Source organism: Paroedura picta, chromosome 16, assembly GCF_049243985.1.
Source record: "Paroedura picta isolate Pp20150507F chromosome 16, Ppicta_v3.0, whole genome shotgun sequence".
In the NCBI taxonomy this organism is placed as follows: domain Eukaryota; kingdom Metazoa; phylum Chordata; class Lepidosauria; order Squamata; family Gekkonidae; genus Paroedura; species Paroedura picta.
The window spans coordinates 6,113,099-6,130,162 of record NC_135384.1 but is presented as its reverse complement, the minus strand read 5'-3'; the positions used below and the strand labels follow the sequence as shown (position 1 = coordinate 6,130,162).

At 48.9% G+C, this 17,064-nt stretch overlaps 2 protein-coding genes across 4 annotated transcripts; one reads left to right on the top strand and one right to left on the bottom strand.

The window, feature by feature from the left end:
* Positions 1-578: 578 nt before the first annotated feature.
* On the top strand, positions 579-9,468 carry LOC143826112 (dual specificity protein phosphatase 14-like). Of its 3 annotated transcripts, none has more exons than XM_077314742.1 (2): positions 579-706; positions 6,263-9,468. In XM_077314742.1, exon 2 carries the CDS (start codon positions 6,268-6,270, stop codon positions 6,907-6,909), a length of 642 nt encoding a protein of 213 aa, XP_077170857.1. In that variant the 5' UTR covers positions 579-706; positions 6,263-6,267; the 3' UTR covers positions 6,910-9,468. The 3 variants fall into 3 exon arrangements, with proteins under 3 accessions (XP_077170857.1, XP_077170856.1, XP_077170858.1); XM_077314741.1 differs by lacking the exon at positions 579-706 and adding an exon at positions 2,616-3,139; XM_077314743.1 differs by lacking the exon at positions 579-706 and adding an exon at positions 5,624-5,778.
* A 355-nt stretch (positions 9,469-9,823) lies between these two features.
* HIRIP3 (HIRA interacting protein 3) lies at positions 9,824-16,302 on the bottom strand. Its single transcript, XM_077314556.1, has 7 exons — positions 16,127-16,302; positions 14,964-15,084; positions 14,686-14,839; positions 12,960-14,476; positions 12,438-12,612; positions 11,431-11,529; positions 9,824-10,982 (listed from the first exon to the last, which is right to left on the bottom strand). Exons 1-7 carry the CDS (start codon positions 16,201-16,203, stop codon positions 10,837-10,839), a joined length of 2,289 nt encoding a protein of 762 aa, XP_077170671.1. The 5' UTR covers positions 16,204-16,302; the 3' UTR covers positions 9,824-10,836.
* Positions 16,303-17,064: the final 762 nt, after the last annotated feature.

Sequence of the window (17,064 nt, the reverse complement as noted above, 5' to 3'; positions counted from 1 at the left end):
TTAAAAGGTTGCCAATCTCCATCTCCAGGTAGTGGCTGGAGAGCTCCCAGAATACTGACTGATTATATGGGCTACAGCTATCAGTTCTCTGGAGATAATGGCTATTTTGGAAGGCAGGCTGTACAACATCACACCTCTCCCTAAATCCCACCCTCCCCAAGCCCCACCTCCAGATCTCAGGTATTTTGCAACCCAAAGTTGGCAATCCTAGGAAGTATCAGATTGATTACATGGGCAAGCCATGAAGGTTTGTCTGTTTTGATGGTTATCAAAGCTGTCCTGAAAGCCTTGTATGGTCGACAGAATCTAGAAACACCATCCGGACTTTGATCCACAGGGGTTCCATTTTGATTGAATGGTGCTGGATTTGCCCAAAGCTTCCATCAGCTGTCAGCGGAAATCTAGAAGGGGCTCTAGCTCTAGCTCTCCCTTTGCCCAGATAAAGGCCTGACCAGACTCAACATTCAGCATCTCCCACTTAAATGCGGATGCTGGGAAAGGAGACGGGCTCGCTCAGTGAACTGTGCTTCTATTGCACTGAATTTTACAGCCATTCACCAAACTACAACTCCCAGGATTCTTTAGGGGAAGTCCAGAAAAATAATGACTCTAGGGGAGATGCAACACCATCTATGACCACAGACCAACAGTGCGGAACAGAAAATGTCGGCATGCAGCTCGTCCCGAGGGAAAGCGACGTAGTTCGGTATTTATGCGCCATTTACTTCCCTAACGCTGCAACGCTGCGTGCATTTACACCGGAGTAAGCAATAGCGTTTCTGAAGGGTCACCACGAGCAGCGACCTGCTTCTTCCAGCCAAGGCAGCAGCTTGGCTGGCCCTTTAAACCCCCCCCCCCTTCTTTCTGCCTGTCGTTATGGTGGCTTGATCGCATTGCAATCACGATCTGCATCCGTTTTTTTAAAGGTAAAGGTAAAGGTATCCCCTGTGCAAGCACCGAGTCATGTCTGACCCTTGGGGTGACGCCCTCCAGCGTTTTCATGGCAGACTCAATACGGGGTGGTTTGCCAGTGCCTTCCGGTTTTTTAGGGAGCATTTAAGTCTGCAAAATACGGTAGCGCTTTCCCAGGAAGAGAGGGAGGAAGGAGGAGAGCGGCTTTGACCTGCCGAGTCATGCTTACTGTAATAAGCGATATACGAGCGCAGGAGCATTTGTTCTCTGATTCATTTGATCTTGCTTATTTGAGAGTCCTGAGCGAGGGTTACCTGATGGCCTCTTTTTCTTCTTTGGTTTTTTAAAAATTTGGTGTCTGTCTTAGAATCATAGAGATGGAAAGGGCCATGTAGTCCACCCCCCTGCTCAATGCAGGATCAGCCTACAGCATCTTCTTTGGGGCTAAGGTTAAAAAAATTAAATAAAAAAAACAAGCCCTCTTTTAGGATTGGGATGCTGAGCCTGTTTTGCCTTACAGTGGCCCAGTTGAGGTTTAAATAGTAGGGGCATTTAAAGTGGAATTTGTCATAGTGACCAGTTGTTTGAAGTAGGGGGACATGTCGTTTCCCCACCTGCTTTTCACCTGATCGCATAATGTACCCTGGCAGGTCAGCCACGAATAATCCCACAACCTTTAACTGCACGGAATTCCCGTCCAAACCCTGAGATCCGCATATGGCTAAAATGCTCGGGAAGGGAAGAAGTCGCCCATTTCCATATTTTAAAAGGCATAAGTGGGCTTGCCTCATTTCTTTCCTAAAAGTGTGTGTGTGTGTGTGCCTGGAAGGGGGGGCACAGGTCCGTAGGTTCATCCAGCCCAGCATCCAGCTTTCAACATTGGACAGCAGTACTGCTATACAGAGATACACTGCCTCAGAACACGGAGGTTCTCTTCAGTTATTTAAAGAGGCCAGCTTTTCTTCCCAGATGGGGGAAATCGGTGAGAAAGGAAAGAATTGTAGAGAAGACGGCTTTTCCCTTCACCCGAGTCCCCAATCCAGTGGGTTCCCATGAACGAAGACTGGCTTTCGCTCCCCTCCCCTTGCCCCGACCTGGCTTCCCCCCTGGGGTTCCCACACATCTCCCTCCCATTCCTGGGTGCTAATAAACGCCCCCCCCCAAAATCTTTGGCCCCTTCCAGGTGAGTCACAAGCGTTTCTCGCACCTTCCACTTGCAAGAGCGTGAGAACTGGGGTTTGTGTGACGCTGGGGTGTGTGTGACGCACACAGAGGGGGCGAAGGGGAGGGAAGAGGAGGGGAAGGCTCCCTCCAAAACCAGAAGGACCCCCCCCCAGTTGGTGCCCTGATCGTGTTTGCGGGCGGTATACAAATAATCAAATAAATTAAAATAATACAACCTGAGGGAGGGGAGAAAGAACACCGCTCCCCCTTAAAACACCTATTAAATATATTTATATATATGAGGACACCTTGCCCCCCCCAATATATATATGCGGACACTGCCCCCCCATATATATATCCGGACACCTTGCCCCCCCCCCCAATATATATGGATGCGGATACCTGGGGTCCCCCCTCTCCCCTTCCTAACTTTCTGCAGCCCTTTTGCGCTTTGCATCTCGCTTTTCGGTGCCTGCACGAATCCGCCTGGATGGGTCACGCCCCCTCCCGGGGGGGGGGATCTGCACCGGAAGCGGCGGCGGCGGCGGGCGGGGGAACCCCGGGGTTGTTGTCTCCTTCCCCCGCCGCCTCCTCCTCCTCCTCCTCCTCCGCCTCCTCCCCTTTGGCGAGCGCGGGCCTGTGTCACCGGCTCTGACGCCAGCATCCTCCCCCGCATCCCGTCGCCATGGCAACCCTTTGTTACCTCCAACGCTCGAGTGGTCCAGCCGGGGAGGGGGCTGGCCGGGGCGGTATATAGGCAGCGCTGGGCGGGAGGCGAGGAAGGAAACTCCGGATCCCCACCCAGGAGCCAGAGGGGCAGGCCAGGAGCCCGGACAGACATATTCAGAGAGAGAGAAATTGATATTGATGGTCATATATGCACACACAGCAAGAGATCTGTGGGGCAGGCAGGAGGGCTCGCTGCGTCGAAGCCGACCCAGAGGCGTCCCGAGTCTCCTCCCCTCTCTGGCCTAAGTCTCTCCTCTAAGGGCAGTCGCTGGCCCCGGGGATATTTGGCCAGACGGAGCAGAGCCTTCGCTGAGAGACCCGGAGAAACTGACTGGTAATTTTTTCTAAGTTTTCGATTGTTTGTGGGAGATGGGAGGGCTGGGATTTTTTTTTGGGGGGGGGGGTTGTTGTGTTGGCATTGCTGCTGATGTCTGCAGGGCTTTTTGGGGTGGGGGAGATTTCAGGCCTTGGAGAAAATTGGGAGGAACTGGGTGCACTTGGGAAAGGGCAGCTTTTGAATAGCTGCAGGCAAACATATCTGAGGTGCTGGTTGCCTGTGGGAACAGATTTTTGTGGGGAAGTGTTTTGTGGGGCAGCGTGGAGCAATTTGGGGAGGTTAGAGGGGGAGCAGCGGCAGTATGGGAGCCAGACTAATGGTGATTGCAGGTCAGATCCCACCTTTTATTTCAAAGTAATCTATCCACCCTAAGGGCCACGCCCTTTTTTGGTATTTATAATTACTAGACCCAGATCAGAATTCCAGTTCTATGTACAGAAGTATGACTCAGGGTTATTTCACCTAACTAGCATTGTTCGACTATCATGGTTGTATAGGGAAATGGTTAACTCCTGAGTGTGTTATTTTTGTGACAAGCACAATTTGAACTTTAACTCTTTTTTTAAAAGAGTTGTTTAAAGATAGAGGGTTCAGGAATGAGGGGTGAAGAGGGGGGGGGCTGTACTTCCTGAGGGTTGTACTTGTTTCTAGAGAGATCTAAGGTTCTATTGAAAAGGGATAATTGCTCAGAAAGTTGGGAATTAAAGGGATCTTTGAAAATGACATAAGGCTGCGTTCTCAAATACCGTTCTGGAAATAAAGCACATATCCGAGCTGCAGAGGTTAAGTAGAACTGGGCAGTGTTTATAAACGGCATCCAACGGAGGTCTTTAAAGGACCTAATTTCAACCCGCGACAGGGGCGAAGGAGGCTGAAAGTGACAAACAGTAGAATAGATGATGGCTGAACTTTGGGTTTAGGATTCCTAGAGAGGCAACTAGGCTGGACCTGACTAACACTTAGAGTGAGGAGATATGATGTCAAAGGAAGGGAGGGGGGGATACCACAGAGAAGGTGGGGTTGAGATGCCTCCCACGCTGATTCAGTGGAATGGCTTTAGGAAAGCAAGGCATGTTCTCCAGATCTTCTTTCACTTTGGGTTTATGAGTCCAAAATATCCAACCTCTTCTTCTTCTCTCACTGCCCTTTATCGGAATCATACCCTTGAGTATGGACTGGGGTGTGGTGGAAGAACAACTGCTTAACATGCAGAAGGTTCCGGGCTCACTTGCCAATCAAAAGGATTTGGTAGTAGGCAACGGACCTCCATCCGAAACCCCAGAGAGCTTCCACCAGTTTGAACATCTGCATCTAACTTGAACTACTCAAGAGTATGATCTGCTCTAAGGCAGCTTCATGTATGAACCCTGGATAAACACATACAAAAGACCTGCACCCTGTCCCCCCAAAACTGCCATTAATGGAAATGTGGTTCAAGAGTAATCAAGTGTGTGCCCTGGCCTTCCTTTGGCATGTCCTCACTTACTTTGTAAGCATGATTGCTTCTTGTAGGGCTGCATTTTCAGACAGAAGTCACAGGAAAGATTACATGAGTTGGCAACTGAGTATGGAAATGAGGCAGAATGAAAAGCTTGGGGAGCCTATGGTTTAGGGTTGCCAACTGCAAGGTGGGGCCTGGAGATCACCCAGTGGTACAACTGACCCCCAAATTGCTGAGATAAGTTTGCCTGGAGAAAATGACTGGGGTAGCCAAACTGGTTTTCCAGATGTCCATGGACTATAATTCCCAAGAGCCCTTTGCCAGTAGCATGGTCCAAGGGGCTAATGGGAATTGTAGTCTGTGGACATCTAGAGAGCCACAGTTTGGCCACCCCTGTTCTAGGGCATTGTAGTCTGGGGAGGTTTGCCTCCTCCCCAAACCCTGCCCTCTCTAGGCTCCATTCCCCAGATCCCCAGGAATTTCCCAGCCTAGTTCAAGGTATGTTGAGATGGCAAGTTGTAACTGCATACTGTGATATACCCGAGTGGGATTCTTGTAATGCGGCCCTTTTAAGGTGCCATCATCCCTGGATAAGGCTCAGCATTTACAGTGACAGACTGGTAGCACCATTCAGATTCCAGGACAAACAAGGGCATCCAAGTTTGGACAATGCACTAATATTTAGAAAGGAAGGAGAAGGAGGTCTCTGAGTCTCCAGGATGTTTTGCATTATTATGGAGGCAAGATTATTGAATAGCATAAGCACTTTAGGGAGCAGGAATGCATAAGCTGCAGGGTACAGTGAAGAAAGATACTTGTGGGGAGGTGCAGCAGGAGAAGGGAACCTCTGATACACAGCCAATTCCCTCCCTGCCCGCTAATGATTGCAAAGCACAAATTACAAATTGGCATAGAAACCTCCTCCCCCCCCCCAGCCCATTTTGATCCCTTTGCTGTGTCTGCAAAGGGGGTGGGAGAGGCAGAGCTCAGGGAGCGGTAAAGGGCCCACTGGCCCTTTAAGAGGCCGTCCACTCCCCCCCCCCCCAGTCCTCCATCTTCTCCATCATCCCATCCTGTGCATCATTCCTGCAGCATCAGTTTCTAGTTCCTTCCCTCCCTCCTCCCCGCCCTTGGGAACAGGAGTCGAGGGGGCCGCCACACACAGCTCCAAGAGGGCTTCAGGAAAATGAATGAGGTAGGATATCAGGAGGTGTTTGACTTTGCGCGGATGCAGAACTTGCTGGCAGACATCGTCTTGGGCTTGTTTACTTTTCTGTCGCTTCACATCGCCCGAGTCATGTTCTGTCTCGGTTCTCCTCTGCTTCCTGAAATCCCCCACTCACCTCCCCCCCACCACCATTATTATCAGATCTCTCCTGTTTCCTCCAATAACCTCAATTCCCGTCCCTGGTTCACCCCAAGTCTGTCCAGATCCCCTTCCCTGAAACAAACAAAGCTATACCCAACTCCACCTATTCCTGTTGAAAGGAGTAAATGTTTAAGCTACTGTTCTGATAGGGAGTCAGGAATTGCATGTGTGTAGGGGGAGTGGCTATTTGATCTCTTGGAGGCTGCCGATGGTAATCAGATACTAGCTGATTAAGATGTCAGGACTAGGATGTAACCCTTTAACTCTTACAAGCATGCCAGTTCTGAAGACCTGCCTTTCTTCTCCACAGCTGTTATGTACGCTGAACCATCCACCATGAATTTCCGGAACCACGGCTTTTTCCGCCGTTCTCCACCCCCTTCGGTAACCAAGCCCTCCCCTACTGCTGGGAACACTTTGTCCGTCCTAGGAGGTATTGCCCAAATCTCGCCCTGCCTCTACCTCTGCTCTGGGAATGCAGCATCCAATAGACACATGGTCTACTCCAGGGCAGTGACTTGTGTAGTGAATGCAACTATGGAAATCCCCAACGCCAACTGGCCAGATATCGACTATGTCAAGGTGCCCGTTCCAGACCTCCCTCACGCTCCGCTCTCCTTGTACTTTGATTCCGTGGCTGATAGGATACACCAGACTGGAAAGAAGAATGGAAGAACCCTTGTCCATTGTGTGGCGGGTGTGAGCAGGTCCGCCTCCCTCTGTATTGCCTATTTAATGAAGTACCACCGGTTGAGTCTCTTGGATGCCCATGAGTGGGTGAAGAGCAGGCGACCTGTTGTGAGACCCAACGTAGGCTTCTGGAGGCAACTAATTGAATATGAACGCAAGCTGTTTGGCAAGAACACTGTCAAGATGGTGCCCTCACCCATCGGGCTGGTCCCCGATGTCTATGAAAAAGAGACCCGTGGGCTTGTCCCCTTGTGGAACTTAAGATAGACTCCGGGTAACTTTGGGAAGATGGTTGGGTGGTGGGCTGGCCAGACTTAGGAACAAAATGTTTCCACCATGGCAGGACCTTGGTATGACCTTCCAACATGGTCGACCTTGATAAGAAATCCCGTTATACGGTTCTTGTAAGACCTTGCAATATTAGATCATGGAAAAAACTTGAGCTACATGGATCTTCTGATACGGCAGTCATCACCAGGGACTTAATCTTACTTATTCTGAGAAGATAATTGTGAAGTTAAAGAGAGTGAAGATTTCTATCTAAAGTAAGGGCACCAAAGTCTTAATAAATTACCTCTCCCTATTTAGGAGACGGAAAATTTAGTCTTCTTGAGACAGCGTTATAACTACTTCCCAGCAATAGAGGTTGGAATTGTTTTTATTTTTCAATTAACAATGCATTTCCCCCTCTCAGGGAATGACATTTTAGCATCAAGGTGATGTAAATCACTATTAACGTTACTCCACCAATACTGGGCCAGGTCAGGAATCTAAAGATGTCAGAATGTACAGCAGTAGAGGGAAGATGGAAATTAGAGGGGAAATTAATATAAGCACTGGTTTTCCCTGAACAGGGCTGCAATCCCACCTGTAAGTGCCATAAAAAACGTGTTTCAGTAGAGGAGGAAAACCCAGAAGACTGGAGGAAGAATTTTAATATTCCCTCAACATAGAGCAAACTCAAGGCTGGGGTGAACAAAAGGCACCAAAAGAGGTCACAGTGTCACTGGAAAGTTAGACAAAGAGAAGGGTTTGCCACTGAAGGCAGCCAGAATAAAACCCCATCCAAAAGAAACAGGAAAGCAGCAGCATTCTTGGCAATGAATTTAGTAACCGAAGAAGCAGCCCTGCATTTTAAACGAGCCGGGCGAGGGTCAAAATTCAAGCTAAATGTTCTTCCGTTTGAACAAGAGCGCTCCAGTCATGACATGAAAGGGAAAGCTGCATGAGGAGTATGTTTTTCCTGGAAAATATCCAGAACTGTAGAATGCGTTGGCATTTTAAAATGGTGCTTACAAGCAGCCCAGGTCAAGACATTGAAGGGAAGCTGTAGTCTGTTTTTGGACAGGCACAGGCTTCAAAACAGCTGTTGAATGGCTCAGATCCACAACTCAAATCCCCACTTAAGGAAGTTTGAAATGAGGTTGTTTTTTTTATCGCGAAGGTTAGTTCTATACTGAAGTAGCTGCATATCTTATCAGCCTGTCAGCACCTTGTACATAAAAAAAATCACCATCTTGTAAACCATTTGTAGACTACTAAACTGTCACATAGATTCCTACAATGCTATAAAAAGTAGCTGATTCAAATCAGTATTGCCTCCGAAGAACTCAGCACGCTAACATTCTTACAGACAAAAATGGTTTTAACTTCTTTTGGTTTTCCTACAGACATAACTGTCTGTTATGGCACAGTGAAGTTGCAAGACGAATGTGGTCTTTTGCAAAAGGAAAGGCCATTTCTAAATCTTTGCACAAATAAAACTAAGCCACTTGGGAATATAGTGAATCTTATCTTTTGAGGGGGATATCCCTCTTCTGCCAATCCACACTATGTTTTATGAATAAATTGAAGTGTCTTTACATCAGCCTGAAAAACAGGCAGCTCTTACAGAGAACAGTTGGCAAATGGGATCTCACATATGTAGGCCATACTCCCCCTTTCCCTCCCCAAATATTTTATTTTTACATTATATTTCTGGAAGCCTGTTAAAATATAGGAGCATCATGTAACAGAAACACTCCTTCAAAATATTTACAGAAACCTATATAACTCTTTTGTAGACTATTCTAGAGGCTTCCTGGGTCAAAATTACTAGCCGCAGCTGAACACTGACCCAAGGAAGCAACCTAACAGCTGTAAAACTAGTATAGTTTTGAGCAAAACCCATTAAGTATGTCCCCTGGTCTGAAGACTGTTAGTGGGAGTGCTAAAACAAGATTAGCGGTGGGAAATAAAGCATATTGAAGTACCTGAGAGCGAGATAGTTGCATAGGGATTTTTGAGACCCACAAACACATACACACTCCCCAGAATCTACCATCCCACCCTGCCATCTGCTTCAAGTTCATTTTTTGTCTTTTCAAGCAGTGTGGTCAGTAGAGGAACATTTGGAGTCTGAAAACTGGTTAGAATTCCTTCTTGAACCACAGCAAATGCATTTCAAGCACTGCACCCCAAAGTTCGAAGGCTCAAAATGTCTGGTATCAAAAAAGGGGAGGGGGGGAACAACACACAATACATAGATCTTTAGGCCAACATGTAGCAATGGTTAATTTAATGGTCATATAGCCATAGAGAACATTTTACTCCCAAGGTTGGGCCATGAGAATTTCAGCTCTCACTGAGGGGGCGGCCGGGTTGAGGATAAGAGCACAGGGTGTCTTCTTTCCAAGTGTTATATTTACAAATATATTTTCAGCCTTTGCCTCGCTGTATAAGTTTGTACATACTAGAAAATTAAATCGGGGGGATCTCTATATTAATTAAAGTTAGGGTTTCTTATGGCTTCCGTTCAAAGATCTTAATAAACATTTTGAAACTGTTCCGAGGCCTTTCTGTGTGTGAAAGAAAGCTTTTTATTTTTTTTCGGGGGGGGGGGGAGGTGGGAGAAGACCAAAAAAAGACACGAGGTGGAGAAATTAAATCGTGGCTAAAAGCATCCTTGAATAGCTGTGCAGAGAAAAGATCTAATTCAAAGGACTTGGTGGGTCACTGCCAATCGTGGAAGGCCAAATTCCTCTGCAGCGAGGGATAACACAGCATGGAAATAGTCTCCCAGGGCACTGTGTGTGTGCACATGGAAAAAGCATAATTCTCTTCCCTGGGACTGGAGTCGTTGCGATCAATCCACAAACTCACACTTCCATGCTAAACTGCAGGAAATACAGGAGACTTCCAGTAGCCCAACAGAATACTTTATTTAACAAATATAAAAAGGCATATTTTTAGACATAAACATTTCCAAAACGTAACACTTACAACAATATGCACTCCATTAGATATATTTATTTATTTAATCTCTGCCATCTGCCATCAGAACGGGCCATTCCAGAAATAGATTCTAAAGATGAACCAAAATAAACTGGGAGGCACAGAAACATTCAGGACGCAGAACGTTACGGGCCTTGTCTTTCAGAGCAACACCAAGCCACGGTTTGTTGCTAAACAAACAAGAGCAACCAGTTAGCTCCTTTCACTCTTAAACAAACCACATCTTGCAGCTGGCTGTGCTTTGTACTTGCCCCTCTTGTCCCAGGCTTCAAACTGCGGCTCACAATCCTAGACTGACCAACACACAGTAAACCTTGCCACGGCTGACACAAATGCAAACTGTGGTTTTCTGTTAAGTGCACGTGAGCCCAAGTTTGCTAAACAACAGGGAGGAAGAAGAAGGGAGTGGGCAAGCCTGGCTATTTTCAATGTGCTTTGTGGCTGAAATGAAAATAAACCCTTTCTCTTCTCACGCTGACTCGCCTCTTACTTAGGAATACTGCAGAAAATGACGAAGAGAAGCAATACAAATATTTCAAGAACTTATGTGCACGCACATGCCTCCTCTGGAATTTCCCACACGAGAATGGATGCCTTTTGACTAACCAAAGTTCAAATCCAAGTGCAGATTTAGGCACTGTGCACTTAGGGTCTCTTGCCTCCCTCCTGTGACATCTGGTGCATTTTCAGAAGGAGAAAGACCTCTGTGCTTGCCATTTGTGTTTCTGTCTCCTTGGTAAAAGAAATCGGCACTAGGAGCTGGTTAGCTTTTCCTCCTTACGGATCCAAAGAGGTGGACTAAGAACGTCCAGAACTGTCCTCCTGGTCAGCAGACGACAATCCTTCATTTAACCCTCCTTTCTCCTCAAAGCTGGGGTCATGGCCCATAACCGCTTGGATGCCCTCCCTCTCACCTGCCACTCAATCGCTCTCATCATCGGAACTGATGACCCCTCGAAGACGGGACCAGTCTGCGGCACGACGGCAGGGGGGTGGCTCCTCTGGGGAGTGGGGTTGCTCCCCCGGCTTGCCATAGAGACTCCAGACGTTACGACGCCTGGGGCGGCCTGTTTGAATAGAAAAGGTGGGGAGAGGAGTGCTTCACGAATGGGCACAAGGCAGGTTTGTGCGTTTTCCCTGTTGCTGGTGTAGTTGAACATACAGGGTGGCAGGGGCTCATAGGAATTGTAGTCCATGGACCTCTGAAGAGCCTCAGTTTGGCATGTAGATGTTAGTGTGTGTGTGTGTTTACCTTAAACTCTGAGGAGACAAACATCAGACCTGGCAGTATAATGAGGGGAAAACTTTTGGAAGTTAATTGGAAAATGAATGCCTTCCTATGCCGACTGTAAGAAAAGTACATTGAGAACTATTTTTCAGTTTTTCCCCTCAGTATGCTCCATTTTCCCATACCCGCCCACAAACAGCTACACGTTTTGAGGGTTTCTCGTATCCCTGCCCCCCTTAATCAAGCCACACCCACTTCTCTTTGGCTCCTCCCCCACCCCGCCCTACCTTCCGTCGTGATAATGTTGCTGAGATCGAGGGAAGCCACCTCCGCTGCTTCTTCCAGCTTTTTCTTCAGGGCCTTGCACTTGGCTAGGCTGGGCGTCCCTGTGGAAAGTTGAAGGGGAAAATAAGGAAGCTGAATATTCCCAAGAACCCAAATCTGGAAACCCAGAAATGCCCACAAAAGTCAAATAAGGTTGCTTCCACCCACGCTGCAACAGAAACTGTTGCGCCTTTAACAGCTGTGTGACAGCACAGAATCAACTTACAGGAGCAACTTCCCACCCTGAAAATGGGTGGCCCTCACCTTGCCTGAGAAAATCAAGTGTTTCCCACACTTAGTCATCCTGCAAGCTATGGAAAATGGAATTGTTCAGGCAAACTTTTTTTATAAAGGCAAGAGGGCTATTCTAATAGAACCAGCGTGGTGTCATGTTTAAGAGAGGCAGCCTCTAAACTGGAGTCCTGGGTTTGATTCCCCACTCTTCCACATGCAGCCAGCTGGGTGACCTGGTGCCTGTCACAGCCCTGATTATGCAGTTTTCTCAGAGCTTTCAGCCTCACCTAACTCCCAGGGTGTCTGTTGTGGGGACAGGAAGGGAAAGCGATTGTAAGCCGCTTTGGGATTCCTTTGGGCAGTGAAAAGCAAGATATAAAAACCAACTCTTCTTATTTTTTTGTATGTTTGTTTTACCGGTTGGTCTATTGCTACATTCCACTTGGGAGGGGGCGTTTGGGATGTTATCAGATGTGCCCAGCTTGGCATGAATGATGTTATGTGCGCCAGAGTGTATTTATGCCTCCCCGAGAGGGGAGGGCAGGGACTTTTGGGGTTATATGGCTCAATGTATTGCCTGTTGATTTAGTTTCAGCAAAAATAACCATGAGCTTCATAGTGCTACTTCAATAAACTGTTCTTGCTGAGTGCATTCTTTGGAAAAGTCAATGGGGACCCCATGCCCCCTCCAGGGCGCAGTCTGAGGTCCTGTCCAGCTTGCCCGCCGTTCACTCACCCTTCAGTCCCAGGTTTTCCAGCTCCTGCTTCAGGACCTCCAACTGAGCCTTGCGGGAACGGCATCCCATCAGCAGTTTCTTGTAATTCCTTCGTGCACCGCACTCCCGGATGTAGCGCTTCAGACGTTGGACTGCGGGGTGATCCTCGCCCTTTGCGGAGCGGTGCTCCTTGTCCTGGACGGTTTGGGGATGGGAGAGGATGAAAACCAGAGAACTTCTCTGCCCGGCATAGGACACCGACTGCCAGGCAGTACCATATGCAGGAATCTAGTTCTTGAATGCTCCCCACTAGGACAAGCTGCTCCCTTTAAAACTGATGTGCCTTGAATAAGGGGGACTACCTATAACTTTCTTATTGGCATGCACCTTCTGAAGATGCCTAGAATGCTTTAATGTCATGGGGAACATCCAAATGTTTGGTTTCCCACCAAGAGCCCAGCATGGCAGAGACACACCACAGGGAGGAGGGCAGGGGCTCTGAAGGGTAGCAGATAACCAACTCTGGATCTCACCCACCTTACCTTCCCCTGATGCTGCTTCCTGGAAGATCGAGGGCCGTCTTCATCTCCAGAGCTACCGGGCTGCTCCTCCTTGCTGGAATCGCTCCTTGTCTCTTCCCGGCTGGTGCTTCTACCTTTGAGCTTCTGTGGCCGTTTCTCCTGCCGGCTTTTCGCCTTTCCTGATGACTCGCTGCTGGAGTCTTCAGAATCGCTCACCGTTTCCGCTTCGCTGACTCTTTCTCGCTGGGGCTTCTCCACTCCTTTCTTTATCGGTTCTTCCTCCTCCTCGCTGGAGTCGCTCCCAAAGACCTCCTTCTTCACTTTTCTCTCCTCTGACAACCTCTTTTGTCTCTGAGTTACACTTGCAGTTTCTTCAGAGCTGCTTTCTGAGTCATCTCCGCTGACAGTGCTCTTCTCAGATGGCTTCTTGACTTTCCCCCTCTGCTCTGCCCCACTTTGGGACTCGTTTTCGCTGCTGCTGGAATCCCACGGCCCCTTCTTTTTTTGCGCCAAGTCCTTCTCTTCGTCTGCCTCGCTTCCTGATTCTTTTTGGCTCACACCTCTTTTGGGCTTGGGGCCTCCCTGTTGCTTTACTGGATTCCTGTGGGCATGATTTCCCCCCGGCGCCTTCCTACCCGCCCCCTTCCCCTGTGCTTTTTTTGTCCCTTGGTTTCCTACTTTCTTCGCAAGCACCTCTTTTTCTTCTGAATCACTGTCGGTCTTCAGTTTCTCTGCACTTGCCCTCCGGAATTTGGTCTTGCATACACCTTTCATCCTCGGGCCTTTGCTCCCGATGTCATCTGAATCACTCTCTGACTTTTCCATGCTCCAGCCTTTCTTTTGGTGCTTATAGCCAGCCACCTTTCTTTGGGTCTTCTGCTTCTCCTGTGGAGCGCAGTCGGATTCATCCTCACTCAGGCTTCGCTCCTGAGCCTTACGACCTCTTGGTCCCCCCATTGTCTTGGCCTGGTGGCCATCACCTCCTGCCCTCTCTTTCCCACTCTCACGCCAGTCTGTTCTCTTCCTTCCACGGATCTCGGACAGATAGCTTTCGTCTTCTGACTCAGTGTCTCTTTTTCTCCTTTGCTTATCATCTCTTATGCACTCCCTCTTCTCCATCCTGCCAGGCTTTTTCTCATCTCTGTCCATCTCTTTCTTCTTCTGGAGCTTGCACTCTGACTTATTCTCAGACTCTTCAATTTGGAGCTTTGTTGCCTTCCTGAGTTTGCCTGCCTCTTCTTGGACATCGCTCCCCAGCCCTCCTCCGCTCTCCTCTCCCTCACTCCCTGCCCTTTCCCCCCTTCCTCTGCCTTGCGGCCTCTTGCTGGACGGGCTCCCCGGTGTTTCTCTGTTGGTCCTCCGGGAGGGTGGTGCAGTGTCATCCTTCCCGTTCTCCTCCTCACTCCCAGAAGCATGACCTTCTGCTCCAGAGTCTCCGTGGTCAGAGGAGCTCGAGGATTTCCCAGCATGCTCTGGGCCACGGCAGGCTTGTGCCTTCTTGGAATCAATCCCAGAATCCTCTTCATCAGAACTGAGCTCTAAAAGATAGTAAACAAGGATTTTAAAAAGGACAGGTCTTGGGCTCAGTTCTGACGATCTGAGGCTGGTACTAGCCTGTATTACATGCTTGGTACCCCTTGGGACGAGAGCTCCTTGCCACCAAAGGATCTATGGTTTGCCAAGAATGAAGGAAGCCAGCCCTCCAGCTTAGGATAGGATGGTTCACCTTTATGACCACATGACTTACTCAGCCCCTTCCCAGTTCGCCGCTTCTTCCGTTCACGTTTGCTCTCGACCTCATCCTCAGAGCTATCAGAGGGGCAAAAGGCTCTCTTTTGGCCTCCGGGTTCGGCTGAAGGCTTTAATATAGTCAATAACTCTTCATCGCCAGAATCTTCAATCTGCAACCAGGGTGAGGTGGAGAAATAAAGGATATAGGTAGCTTTCCCTTCTGCAACTGGCACAGCCCAGCCTTTCCCTCAGATGAAGCAATCTTTCCCCCCAACCCCACAAAGCCGCTTGTACCTGAAGCTGGAGCAGTTCTTTCTCTATCAGCCGCTTGAGCTGATCTTTCTCTTCTTTTGTCAATGCTTCCTTCCCAACATGGGCGAGATATTTCTTCCGCACGATGGCATGAGTAAGGATGCTGTGATAAGACAGAAATGGCATGGCAGGCATTTGCGGAATATTCACACCTTGAGCCACCAAAGGAGTACTGGAAGCTAAGGTACGGGTCTCGTACTGTTGTCTCAGGTGTTGGTCAAAGGAACCCAAGGGTGTACATGTATCTCGCAGAGCCCCCTGTTTCTGAGGTCTTGAAATTCACACCTGATCTAAAAGGACTTCTCCATCGAAACCCCTGAGGTGAGGCCTGGTTGGGGTTTCCTTCACCACTGAGACAAAACCACCTTTTATTTTGCTATAATCACATTATCCTGCAAATGTGCTTGGGGACCAATCTAAGCCATATTGCAGGGGTACTGACTCCGCAGGCATGTTACCATCAACCAAAAAAAGCCATTGGTCATCGTATGAAATGATAAAGACTACAACGCTAGGAAAAGTAGAAGGGAGTAGGAAAATAGGAAGCCTCAATGCAAGACGGATAGAGTCACTCAAGGAAGGCCTCAGTCTGCAAGAGCTGAACAGGACTGTCAATGATAGGACCTAAGAACAAAATGGAAGTCCATTTAGTCTAACACTCTGCACCACACATTGGTCCCACACCCCTCTAGGCCCGTGATTGGCCTTTTTGGGGGGATGGTCACATCCCCCAATAAACTCTTAACAATCATTTAAAATTTAATAAACTGATTAAATCCCGCCCATTCAGGAAACCATTCCAGGGTCCTCAAGAAACCCCAGAGTTTCACAAAACCTTGGTTGAGGAAGCCCGCTTTGGAGGGTGGACCTCACTGATGTCCCTGTCCTCCCTAGGCTGCACCCCCAAACCTCCAGGGGTTTCCCAACCTGGATTTGGCAACCACCTCCCCCAGGAGCCAGGAGGGACCAGGCCACCATACTGAGGAGCGGTGCTCCTAAGAGCATGCCAGATAATCCCAAATGCCTGTATCTTGGCATAATAAAGGGCATGCCAAGAAGCCAGTGAGCATCCTTCCAGCTGCCTGCCCTCCCTAGAGCATCCCCAGGTGCCTGCCATGAAGCCCCGCCTCCTGACCATCGCCCACCTGAGGTCGGGACTGCCCTGGAAGAGACCCTGGACGAAGCCTTCCATGTCCTGCCGGGCTGCAGCCAGCGTTGCCATGATTTCCCGCCACAGGAGCCCTCCACGCCACCGTCCTCCTTCTTCCCTGCAAGGCGTTATAGGAAATGTAGTCCGGAGGAGGAGAACTCGCCCGCTGCACGACGGGAAAAGTTGTTTCCTACCTAGCGGTCGGTGACGTCATCTTCAGGGCGGCGACTCCGCCGCGGGTGGCCGGAAGGGATCAGGCGAGCCGCTTGGCATTGTGGGAAGTGTAGTCTTCGCTCTTAAGGGCGGCTCTTTCAGGATTGGATAAAGGCTGAGACCGGCTGAGTTTATTGCTGCGGATTGCTTTTTGCGCGTTTCATCGGGGGGGCCCGCTGACCGCTGGCGTACTTTTGTGATTTATTTTTTTAGGGCGGCTCCAAGCCAGTTGCAAACGGTCTCCATAACCCAGAGCAGCAGTAAAATTATTGCAAAGTATTGCAAGCCGGTAGGTCCGCTTTTCTCAACTTTTTTCTTTATTTCCTACCGTTGAGAAACCCCTGACGAGCTCAGTTTGTTAATCTAGCAAGGCATTAGTTGTTCTTCGTTAGGCTGCAGGCTTGTTGGTTGGATGCCTCCAAGATTTATTGCTAATTCCCTCTCTCCTGAGATCTGTCCTCTGATAGCTCCCATGCCTCTAAGGATGCGGGCATGCACATCAATGCTCCCCCCCCCATTGGACAGAAGGATTCAAGCGTGTGGGTCTGAAGCAGCGGAACAAACCGAGAGTCCAGAGGCACCTTTAAAACTAACAAAGCTTTTTTCTGGGTGTGAACTTGCGTGTGCACACGTATCGGAAGAAGCGTGCCTGCACACGAAAGCTCATACCTTAAATAAAAACTTCGGTGCCCCTGGACTCTAAATTCATTGGACTGAAAG